The sequence below is a fragment of the Glycine max genome, chromosome 16 (assembly GCF_000004515.6).
Source record: "Glycine max cultivar Williams 82 chromosome 16, Glycine_max_v4.0, whole genome shotgun sequence".
NCBI classification, from domain to species: Eukaryota; Viridiplantae; Streptophyta; class Magnoliopsida; order Fabales; family Fabaceae; genus Glycine; species Glycine max.
Genome location: NC_038252.2, coordinates 5,156,785 through 5,170,002, shown reverse-complemented (window position 1 = coordinate 5,170,002; position 13,218 = coordinate 5,156,785). Strand labels below are relative to the sequence as shown.

The following is a 13,218-nucleotide window of genomic DNA, read 5'->3' as shown; positions in this document are numbered from 1 at the left end:
CAAGTTATTTGTGAATTATTCGAGTTAGACTTGTTAAATGCTCAATTAAGCTTGTTTCTTTAATTAAATAAATGAGTTAAGCTTTAGCAATCCATTTTTCTTTCAGAGACCAAGTAAAAAATTCTATTGATCGGCTTAACTGATTTATACTCCTATTATGAGGAAAATGTGTTTTTGATCTTATTCTTTCACTAAAACTTGGTCTTAGTTTCTACACTTTTAAATTTGTGATGGTTTAAATGATAAGCATGATTAATAAGAGAATTTATATTTGATTTTTATTACGTGTAATTTTTTTTTGAACCAATAATAATTACAAATCATGAGTGAAATTAATCTATAACTCAATAAATTAACAAGTAATCTTTAACTATGAATAAAAATGATCTAACATGAATTTGATTTATACACGCACTTAAAACCATGGAACTTAAACACGGTTATGCCACTTTTAAGTTTACTGCCAAAAGTAATGATGTGGAAAAACAACAACTAATTAAACAAAATATTAGGTTAGCAAATGTGGGATACCAACCACACCAAACAAGCCCATCTCGCTTCATCTTCTGACTTTGTTTCCTTTGGTCTTTGGTCTCTTTACTAGTGGCCTACCCTCACCCATACACAATCCAGTGTAAACAAAAAGGGAAAAAATATATAACAATCAAGTCTTAAAGAATAAAGATACCACGTATTTTTAGTAGCTTGCACCGTTGTCTATGAACAACTACCTCTCACCTTCACATTATATTTATTTTCTTCCATTTGCTATGTTTTGAAACATCTAAGAACTCCATCCATATCATACATATATACCTTGCAACTTTCTCTTGAAGAAACTCAGACCCTTATCATATTGTGTGAGAGATACCCCAGGTATGAGCAACACAACACAACACGTGTTCCTAATGATGTTTCCAACAACATTGCATGTTCTAGTCTTGAACTTTGACTATTTATATCTTACTTTTGAGATCCCTCTAGAGTGCTTTTGTTTCCATTCTCTCAAACACATGTTTGATGTTTCTATTGTTCTTCTTTTTTGTGGTACAGGTTAATTATACTAAGGAGTTTGAGATGGAAATGGCTAATGGAAACGGTTTCCAACTTAGTGTGAAGAAGCTAAGTGAACCAACTCTAGTTCCTCCTGCTGAAGAAACAAAGAAGGGTTTGTATTTCCTATCTAACCTTGACCAGAACATTGCTGTGATTGTGAGAACCGTTTACTGCTTCAAAACTGATGAGAGGGGGAATGAGAAGGCTGGGGAAGTGATGAAGAATGCTTTGAGGAAGGTTCTTGTCCACTATTACCCTCTTGCTGGGAGGCTTACTATAAGCTCAGAGGGTAAACTCATAGTGGATTGCACAGGTGAAGGTGCCTTGTTTGTGGAGGCTGAGGCAAACTGTTCCATGGAAGAGATTGGTGACATCACAAAGCCTGACCCTGGGACTCTTGGTATGCTTGTTTATGACATTCCTGAAGCAAAACACATTCTTCAGATGCCTCCTTTGGTTGCTCAGGTAAGTTTTATGACTTTTTCTTGTATCTTGTTTTTTAAATTCGCTGAGGAGTTTGTTTTGTGATACATAACCCTGAGGTGTTTAAAAAGCAAATACTTCAGTTCACAAGTGTAGTGACTAGAGACTAGAGATATGTTATCTAGCATTTATCAACCTCTTTGTAGGAATTTTTATAAATTAAAAATATGTCATCTAGCAGCTATTTTGAATGCCACTTATAAGGTTAGCAGCAAAACATTTTTGTTGAGGTAAACTGAAGCGGTGATATTAATTAAAAATAGAAAAGAAAAGAAAAGAAACGAAGGGGGTGCTAGTATCCCTGACTAAAAATTGGTTTTGGTTTGTGAATGTTTATCAAAAGAGTACAACTTTATCTTTTCATGCTAATAGCCAGTTTATCCATTTTGCAAGTACTTGACTTACTATATCTGAGGGAAAATTTTTCACTTAATTTTTGGGGTGAAATTAAGATGTAAGAGAAGCTAAATGTATGACAATATTAATAATAATAATCTATTTCTGTATCAGTACTCTACCATCACATCATCTCTTAATCACTTATCCTTTTTCCCTATACTTATGATAAACAATGAATTCCTTCTTACCTACAAGACTGAAAATGATTGAAGAGATGGCCCCTCACTTTGAATTGATCATTGCAGTTTTGAAAGTGTCAACTCTATATATATTCCAGGTGACCAAGTTCAAATGTGGAGGCTTTGCACTTGGGCTGTGCATGAACCACTGCATGTTTGATGGAATTGGTGCAATGGAATTTGTGAACTCTTGGGGAGAAGCAGCCAGAGACTTGCCACTCTCAATCCCTCCAGTGCTAGACAGAAGCATGCTCAAGGCAAGAAACCCTCCAAAGATAGAGCACCTGCACCAAGAATTTGCTGACATTGAAGACAAGTCCAGCACTAACAGCTTATATGTAGAAGATGAGATGGTCTACAGATCCTTCTGCTTTGAACCTGAGAGGCTAAAGCAGCTGAAGATGAAGGCCATGGAAGATGGAGCACTAGAGAAATGCACAACATTTGAAGTCCTCTCAGCATTTGTGTGGATAGCAAGAACCAAGGCACTTAAGTTGCTGCCAGACCAACAAACAAAGCTTCTTTTTGCTGTTGATGGGAGGGCCAAGTTCAATCCCCCTCTCCCAAAAGGGTACTTTGGGAATGGAATTGTGCTAACAAATTCTGTGTGCCAAGCTGGTGAGCTAACAGAAAAGCCCTTCTCATTTGGTGTGAGGCTCATCCAAGATGCAATCAAGATGGTCACAGACAGTTACATGAGATCAGCTATTGATTACTTTGAGGTGACAAGAGCAAGGCCTTCTCTTGCTTGCACCCTTCTCATCACAACTTGGTCTAGGCTTTCCTTTCACACCACTGATTTTGGATGGGGTGACCCTGTTCTGTCAGGGCCAGTGTCACTGCCAGAGAAGGAAGTGATTCTGTTCCTCTCTCATGGACAAGAGAGGAGGAACATCAATGTGCTTCTTGGTTTGCCTGCTCCTGTCATGAAGATTTTCCAAGATTTGATGCAGATGTAATTAGGGTCATACATATATTATATCTTATGTGATTATTTTTCTAAGCTTATTATTATTATTATTATTATTATTAGTCTGTTGTTTCCTGGAAGAAAAAGAAAGAGTACTTATTCTGTTTATGAATTTGTTGGTGCTAATCAATAATTGAAGCCTTATATTTTGTTGGTGAATTTAATTTACATGGAAAAGTTTCTTCACTTGAAGAAACATTTGGGTGCTTTACATGGTGACACAAGTTTCCCAGGTGAGATACTGAGTTGCTTGTTAGGTGATCTAGATTTCTCTAATCATTAAATAGAACTTATGGAAAAACGTAATCCACTTGAAGTTTTGTATATTCAACACCTACCAAAACATCTTGACTTGAGTTATTGTAATTCATTTGATTCATGTTTAGTGTATCAGTTCTTTCACAATTTTTTTTTTTTATAAAAGTTTTTCTCAATTTAAAGCATATTAAACAAATTGATAAAGACAAGGATGTGCAGTGTTTTCTTCTTCCTTTTTTACTGGGTTTAAATTAAGATATATGATGTAGTTTCTTTACTAATTAGTTCAATTAAATATCTTTGATTGGGACGATGTCACTTATCTTCCGACTCACAATGAAATTCGGACATGAAAAAAAAATGCACTTATCAAATATAAAAATGATATATTGTTTCGAAAAAAAAGAATTTACCTTATCTTTATATTTTCTTTTACCTTATAAAATAATTTGGATGTTTATGCAGAATCGGTCCAAGGACAAGACAACTAAAACTTCAACCTTAATACCTACCAAATACCAACATTTGTTATTAGTTATTAAAGTAAAAAAGATTACATATATTACTCTCATGTATAACTTTTTTTTTTCAAGTAAAAGAAAGGTGTTTACTATATTCATTTTTCTTTTTCTTTTTTTAACACACTCCCCGTACTATCATAAAGGAAAGTGAATATAACAAATGTCTAAAAAAAATCTCTTTTAATTTTTACTTTAGGTTTCACTCTGTTAAATTGTCATGTGTTTATGGGAAGATAATTATTTAACTTTCTGTTATAATATGATTTGCTGTGTAAAAAAAAATTCAGTTTGTTGGTATAGATGAACATTTTTTGCATGACCATACCTCTAAATAAGGATTGCTTAGCATGTTATTTTTTTGTCTCAAAGACTATTATCAGCTATCACATGTTCAATACTGTTCATTGTTCAACTCAATATAGGAAGAGACATGGTGGGTCACATAAAGCTGGTTGATAGCATTATCCGTCTATTCAAAATCTTGAATTTTTTTTAATAGATTATGAAATTATTAACTTGAGATTAAATTATTACAAAAATCAAGACTACCAAGAATTCTAATTGTTCGCGGACGAAAAGTATGATTGAACAAAAACTACCAACTATATTGTTTTTTTGTCAATGGCTTTTATGTGAAACCGAAGACTTACCTTCTGGATTCATCCTGCATTTCTTCTGGTTCTGAAGGCTCATTCATGTCCCATATATATATATATATATATATATGCTGCATTTCGAGATCAAAACATATCAAGAACAAATTAAGCGTTATTACTACTAAAATTGCTCGTAGTACATCTAGATTTTCTGTGAACTTTAAACAAAAAAATCTGCTGAAAATAATTTTTCTGTGAAATTTCCTACAGCTTTTTATTCTTAGGTAATAATGTACTCACAAATAATAAGTTTTCTGTAGATTTTGAAATTCGTAGGAAGTTTCCTGCAGGTTTTTTCCCAGAAATTTCATCAACTTTTGCCGGATTTCTTGAGGAAATTGGTGTTTTTAAGAATTTTCTAACGGATTTTCATGAAAAAAAACCTGCAGGAAATATTCTTGTGGAGAAATCCATAGAAAAATTGGCAGGAAATATTCCTGCAGATTTTAAATCCATGGAAACTTTCACAGGTAATTTCTTATGAATTTTTAAATTTGTAAGTAATTTTTCTACATTTTTTTAATTTGCAAGTAGTTTTTAATAAATGATAGGTAAATTTTTAAAAGTCATCAAAATATACATATCATTTCAATTTTAATTTATTTTCTAATTAATATATTACTTAAGTTATTATAATCTTATTATTCTTTTATATAAAAATAATATTTTTATTATGAAGTATTAATAAAATTTAAAACTATATTATAAAATAATTGCTACTAATATTATATACACACTTTTAATAATAACAAGAATACTTTTCATTTGAATATTTATATAATGTCTAATAACCCATTTACGAGCAAAAACTATCTATCACACAAAAAAATAAAATCAATTAAAAAAAGGAAAATAACTCTGTTGAGTTTCTCTGCTTTGCCTCTGCTATGCCACCTTCATCTTCTGCTCTGATTGTCCCCTCGACGTTGCAAGTCAACCATGGCGTCACTGCCATAGTTTAAGCAAGTTGTGTGTTAAATAGTAACTCTATTCAGTATTTACTGTATTAAAGATTTGTAACATAAGAAAATGTTTTCATTGGAATTTGACACTCTTTATAGAGAACTAGTCACTTTTCTTCTTTTCGTACTTATCTTCCTTTAAGTTATGAGTGATTGTAAATATTCTAATACCTATTTTTTATTAACACACGGCAAAAAAATCTATTTTCTTCTTCTATAGAATCGATAAGAGTTCCATATCGAATGATTCATAAACATGATAAGGGGACCTTTCGAATGTCTTTACTGCACTATAAAATTTAATATGGTATCAGAGCCATATTTTGATGGATAAGGGGATGTTAAAAGTCCCACGATTCATAAACATAATATTTCGGATACCTTTATTGTACTATAAAATTTAATATGAACCTCTTTGGACTTTCTTTTTGCACCTCAACATAAATCCTGATAAATAATATCATTTTTCTTATTTCAGTTATATGTGAGGTTAGTTTAGTCTTATTCCTTGTTTGTTTTATATTCCCTTCTTTTCACTTTGCACATTCTGACTTTTCACTTTGCACCTCTTTATCTCCTTTTGCACTTTTCTTCTTCCCTTTCTTCTATATTTACATTGTTTACAAATCCCTCCTCGGATATTTTTCAAATGAATCCGAACTTAAACTTAAACAAATCAAAAGTTCAGCTTTTGATTATAAACTCTTAGAATTTTGAGTTTGATCCTAACTACACATCTTAGAATCTAAGTTGAACCAAATTTAATTCTACCAAAATCGATCAACTTATAAAGTTAAGATTATTTTCAATTTGTGTATATACTATTTTAATTTTTTACTAGACGATAAAGATTTTCAACACAATTATGCAACCTACCGTTTAGAGACAGTTTCCAACTGTCAACCATTTCTTTAATATACGCGACAATCTTACTGCATTATCTCACAAAACTATTTAGATAAAGTCAGTCAACAAACTGTAAATAAAATGAATGATAAATGATGGATCTAACTCAGTTAAATAAAGTGCGTAAGTTGATTGAGTTCTAGTATATATGTTCGATTCTTATAGAAAAAAGAAAATGAATCATAATTCGTCAAAGGAACAGAACAGGAAGCACTGATCGAATCCATTGCAGCTGAATTTATGGTAGCTTAGTATATATCTCAAACACCCTCATGTAGTGAATGGTTGGGTCCCATCGATCCTCTACAATAAATTTATATACTTGTCTCTTTAGCCAGCCCTTGTGCTTCCACATAATGTGATGAATGGCTGGATCCATATCCATATATGTACACAATTCTCCCTAATGATTGTAGGCAACAATATGGAAAATAAAATACACACATTTTCCTTGTTCAGTGCACTGATTTGATCGACATTCAGTCCACCCCAATCCATTGTGTTGTTTTACATCATATAAGACGTGTTCTTATACTTTTTCCATTGGAAAGAGAAGTGTGTACCTACTGTATTGTTGTCAATGTGGCTTTTATGTGAAACTGATGACTTATCTGCTGGATTGATCCTGAACTTCTTCTAGTTCTGAAGCCTCATTAATGACGCCCCATATGCTGCATTTATGTGATCAAATAATTTTAAGAACGAAACAGCATGATCAGAAGTCAGAACCGAACAAAGTTCTGTAAAAATGTTATACTCACTTTCACTTTTTTCTTCTTAATTTTCCACCCATTTTCTTTGACAATTTGGCAGCAGCAAAACTCTCCAACTCGATCATGCATGTAAAGAGCATCCCTGGTTGATACCTTCATAGATTGATCCTTCTGTAGCTAAATAGCTACGGGGAATTAAGATGTGATTGTGGAGTTGGATGATGTCTCTTTTGACATGCTATGCTTCTAGTATTTGACGTCTTTAGCTAGATGACTAAAATCTGCACAAGGGAGATGAGTTGAAGAAAGTAGCATTAATTAGTATGTTAATGTGCATAAAATCATGTTGAAATTAAGACTCAATTTTTTCTCGGTGGTGAACTTCTTCCTGTTGATGGTTTATCTGTGTACTTGTAACTAACTTTGGTCTTCTTCTTGGTTTAAGGGTTTCGGAAGTTTTTGGAAGATTAATTTATGTGAGTTAGGGTTGTTGATAGGCAAATTTCACGCCTCGCTTTGGTTCAGATTCTTGGAAATGATAAAAGAGGATGGAATAATGGTATTACACTGTTTAATTAAATTAGTAAAATATGAGGATGTAAATACCAATGGAGTATATTTCATCATATACTATAATTTGTCTTTATTTTTAATTAAGAAGAAATGAAAAATTTGTTTTATTTTAATTCAATCTATTTTATTTCTACTCTTTCAATAAATTCAAACATTGTTTTTTTAACAACACCTATACACAATTCTTGTTGAATTAACATAAATGATTGACATAATAATATAAGACATGGTTGTATTTATATGCATGTAAATGGATAATCTATTTAATGGAAGAATTAACATTTAATTTCTTTGATGTAAAGTCTTCCTAAATCAATGACAATTATGAATTGCAAACATGATACTATGTGATCTTGTGAATTAGGGAACACATATAGTGTCTTGCTTATTAAAAATCATTTGTTAAATTAGCTCATTACCTGATTTGAGCTTAATGATTAAGAAGTTTTTAATTCCTAATTCAACGTCTTGTTTATTTTTTTAAAATTACACATAAATCATTTTTTTTAGTTACACTAACATTCCCTTAGGTTTAAAAATATTTAATTAAACATCCCTTAGAAGCGTAGCCTACCTTTGTTAAGAAAAAAAGGAAGCGTAGCCTGCCATCCCATTGGTTAAACGTCAAAGAAAATTATGCAATTCTATTGGCCATTTGAATCTTCACAATTCATACTTCAATCAAGACATTTGAATCCTACATCACCCAACTTGTATCCTATACCTCCCATTTTATTTATATGAGTAAAAATTGTAACACCAGTTTCCTTTGTTTTTTTTTTATAAATAAAATAAATAAAAAATAAGAATTAAGTCATCATATTTATTATTATATAAAGAAACTTTTAACCTCACCAGTTTTACAAAATATTTTTTGTTTATTTTTCTATGAAGATCAAAAATTCTAATAGAGTAACAGAAGAGGAGCTCTAGAGAGCATCATAAATACCACCATTACTAATAAACAACGAACGATTGAGTGACTACATCGAGATAAGACATAAATTATTCCAGAAAATAAAATAAACATATATAGGGATCCTAGAGATTTAATTTTGGATTATTTTGGATTGTTTTATAAATTTTTAATTTATGAATCATTTCTAATCGAAGATTTGATACACTAAATTAAGTGTAATATCTACCACCATAAATATTTATGATTTTGTTTTCCTGTATATTGACATAATATTTTTTTATTGAAGCAGCTTGGTGTTATCACAATTTTTTTTTTGTCTTTGAATTGTCAAATTGTTATCACTAGATTCTTTTTAATGTATATTAACATTTACGATTTTTTGTTTTACGCCTTGTGCGTTGTCATTGTTTTCAACTTGTCACTCAATTGTTATCACTCTAACTAAATGTTTGGCACAAAACGTATTCTATGTACCACTCTATCAGTTCTTTTAAATATATATATGCTAGATATCTTGCTTTGTGAAATTGATTCTATATCTTGCAATCTGAATTCTATTTTCGTGACTTGTAATATGAATCACTATATCAATTCTTATATATATATATATATATATATATATATATATATATATATATATATATATATATATATATATATATATATATATATATATATATATATATATATATATATATATATATATATATATATATATATATATATATATATATATATATATATATATATATATATATATATATATATATATATATATATATATATATATATATATATATATATATATATATATATATATTATATATATATATATATATATATATATATATATATATATATATATATATATAGGAATTATTGTTTAATAATAATTATTTTTGCTACAATTCAATTTAATTGTTGTAGAGACTCTTTTTAATTGAATATATATATATATATATATATATATATATATATATATATATATATATATATATATATATATATATATATATATATATATTTTGTGTCATGTAAATATTATTACTGGGTGATGTGTATACGATTCATGAGGATAATTGTTATATTAGGATTATGAAATGGTGATTGAGATTGTGTGTAAGTGATGAATTAAGATATTGTATGTATTGAGGTGTGAACTATGAACTCTGCAATCATACAATAGTAAGACCCTTTAAGGACAACAAGTTAATGCGCGATGAGTTTGTGATGGGCTTCACTTTGGGAACTCAACGAGTTTAATCACTTTGAGGCGCGGTGAGTTAAAATAATTTTGAAAATAATTGAGATTTTGAAAACTATTGAGCAATTGTGTGTATTGCATAGTTCATAGGCAGAGTCTGCGGTTAAAATATTTTTTGTGTTGGACTTGAATCAGTAGGGAGAGGCCCTGACGGACTCCTCGGAGTCTAGGCCTTGGGGGTAAATACACTCGGTTTGAGTGCTTCTTTAAACATGTGTTGATCCCACATGGTTGGAGTATTCTCACAAAACAGAGTGACCTTGACTAGTCTCCCTATGATTTCACTCACTGAGAGTGACCTGATTTACCCATTGTGAGACTTGTCATGTATTCCTAGGCGTCCGACGAGGGTTTTTCACTAAAAATGATACCACATTGCATGTAGGCTTGAGTTTAGTGTATATGTTGCATAATGCTTATGTTTGACTTTCATTGAGTTAACGATTGAGGTTTTGGTGTTATTTTCTGGAGTGTGTGAACTTGAATAAGTGAATAATATGTGTGGTTTTGTGAAGTGATGTTGTTTATATAAATTCAGCTCTAAGTATTATATGTTTCACATGCTCTAGTGTTTTATTATATACGAATGTGATAATTCACTCCTGGTGTGTGTTTGTGTTGGGCTGAATGCCATTTTGTTTTAGGTGAGCCACCATATGATGAGTTTCATGCTGGAGATGAAGAGGCTTAGACTTGGCCCGGGAAATGCTTTGATAAAAGTGACATCGGGACATAGAGTTTTATTTCATATGTTACAATTTCATGAATAGTATAGTTGTTTTATGTTTTTCGTTATTAGTTTGACCTCTTTTCATTTAGAATGGACGATCCTTTTTTGAGTTGAGATAATTTTATTATTTATTTGGACAAATTCTATTATGATTTTAAAAAAGTGAATGTGACTCTTTTACCTTTTTTGAAATACTTTTATTTAAGTATGTTTTAAAACTTTTAATTAATTATGCATTTTTATTCCTTTTATTATTAGTACATATATGTGTGGGGGAGAGAGTGCCACAAAAATAGTTCTCTCACCAGGAACTCACATCTCGGAATGGTCATTCTAGAAAAGTGTCATATTCTTGAATAGTTATTTCGGAAGATAAAATTTACCTTTTAGAATAGAAATAAGTGCTCCAAAATTATTCCAAAATAATTATTTCATAAGATAAAATTTACCTTCCAAATTAGCTATTCCAAAATAGAGTGATACCCCTTGTTTTCCTTGTTCATCTTTTATGCCATGAGAAATGTCCATCTCTAGCATCTGAGATCTGTCACCCCCTTCAACCACATCATCATCATTCTTCTTAGATCTAACTCCAATGAGAGTTCCCGAAGAATCTTGGATGGTGGGTTTGTCGAGGGAAGCTTTACACAGGTCATGCTTCCACCTACATCAAGCACGATTATTACCATATCTATTAGTGTCATGATAGCGTGACGCTACTCGCGCTTGTGGTGGAGGTGGCAAAGGGAGTTGCGTTGGTTGATGCAGGTCGTCCATGATGGGAAACGAAGGTGCTTAAACTATTTTGGGATGTTTTTGTCTACAAAAATAAAATAAGAGGTGCAAAATACAAGCTGGGAGGTACAAGATTCAAATGCCTTCAATCAATTGGTGACATTGACAATGTGGCCTTAACTACAGGGCAATTGCTTCTTGTAGCCCATTTTATACTTCCTACTCCTCTATAATTTTTAATATCCCCACGTCACCCTTCATTTATTATAACTTCTTTATATTAACCCTTGTTTTACCTAATTCGACTTCATACCCCTCGTTTAACTGGCCTTGCCGTCAAACGACTTCAATTGCATGTAGTTGAAAATAGGATTCATGCAATAAATAGTCTTAATTCTCATGTGTATGATGCCATTACATATTTTGGAAAGTAAATTTGTTTAAGGAATTGAAGAATACATATAACTCTAATGAGGGTCTGAGACTCATTATTTAGAAGAATCCCATTTTAATTCATCAAATAACAAAGAATGTATCAGAGAACATGATACAATTTTTCTTGTATTCATTAGTTTTGTTGGCACACGTCATGTCATGATGATATTTTCCTACAATGTTGTTGGCACACGTCATGTCATGATGATATTTTCCTGCAATGAAAATCAATATCCAAGTTACTTTCGTGTGTACTTCGTCAATCCCAGAGATGCAGGGTTAATTGAGTGTATGTCAACCTCTTGAAAGTTCATTCCTTGGGTACACACCTTTAGCAGAGAAGCATGTGCTGAGCCATGCTGGCATGTACAATTCACTGACCATTAGATGGTTCAGCTTTTCAACACGTCTTGATTTTATTGCCTCCAGCCACCAAGAGTAAAGAACTTCCAGATTTTGATTACTGCCATTATATAAATCAGTTCCAGAGTCTGGCAACTACTGTGCTTGCATTGCATTGTTTTGCATATTTTAGTAGGATAATCCTGTTTTCTAGCTGCCACTTTTCAGCATTCAGTTTGCTTATGTTCTCATTTTTTTTATTCAACGGTGAGGTAAAACCTATGACTTCATGTAGACTATCCAATCATTAGAATCAATGATTTCATGCAAATTATGCAACTCCACCAATAGGTTGTTAATACTGCTCCTTAACACTTATTATCACAATTTTATCTGTTGAATCAAGTTTATTAAATTATATTTCACTTTTTACTTAATAAGTCTTATGAGTTGAGTTAAATATATTAAAATTATGTTTCATTTTTTATATAATGAGTCTCTTACAAGATTATGATAAATTTTAACAGGAATTTATAAGATTGGTTGGATAGTAAAAAAAAGAAAGAGAGAGAAAGATGTTGAGTTTAATTTTTCCACTAAAATAATTAACAATTAACAACTAATATTTACAGATAAAAAAATATACATTTCAGCCATTAAATATAGCAGTTTTGTTGAGCATTGTTTAGTAAATGAAAAGCATGATATTTAATATTATAACTATATTTTCACTATAATTTCTAATTTTTTAAAATTGATTTCAATAAATGCCATTATTCCTTAACTATTGCCATAAAGACTAGATTGAAAAGGTTGTGTAAAAAAAGTGTGCTTGTTATTGTTCTTGACTCTCATTTGCTGATTAGGCCATGCTGCCTTTGGTGGCATCGATCTTCCACAGTGGAGCTAAATAAATAAGGACTGGAGGGACAATATTTGATAATTACCTGACATGTTCTTTGTACGGTTTCTGGAGTTAATGGCAAGTTGCATCATTCTTGAGGGCCCATGTATATAATGGACAAAGAACAATTACTCTATGATGTTGAAGCAAATCTTAAAAGCAATAGAGAACGATCTTCCTAACATTAGGAATTTTGGATTTCCGTAATGTGAC

The 13,218-nt window shown here is 31.2% G+C and overlaps 1 protein-coding gene across 1 annotated transcript; it reads left to right on the top strand.

Annotated features, from left to right (window-relative positions):
• The first annotated feature begins 607 nt into the window (after positions 1 to 607).
• LOC100792433 (omega-hydroxypalmitate O-feruloyl transferase) lies at positions 608 to 3,193 on the top strand. Its single transcript, XM_003549023.5, has 3 exons — positions 608 to 876; positions 1,054 to 1,521; positions 2,216 to 3,193. The coding sequence occupies exons 2-3, from the start codon at positions 1,078 to 1,080 to the stop codon at positions 3,074 to 3,076; spliced, it is 1,305 nt and encodes a 434-aa protein (XP_003549071.1). The 5' UTR covers positions 608 to 876; positions 1,054 to 1,077; the 3' UTR covers positions 3,077 to 3,193.
• Positions 3,194 to 13,218: the final 10,025 nt, after the last annotated feature.

Coding starts and splice junctions, on each gene's coding strand:
- LOC100792433 (XM_003549023.5), top strand. CDS start 1,078: ATGGAAATGGCTAATGGAAACGGTTTCCAACTTAGTGTGAAGAAGCTA. Junction 1,522..2,215: donor TGCCTCCTTTGGTTGCTCAG/GTAAGTTTTATG, acceptor TATATATTCCAG/GTGACCAAGTTCAAATGTGG.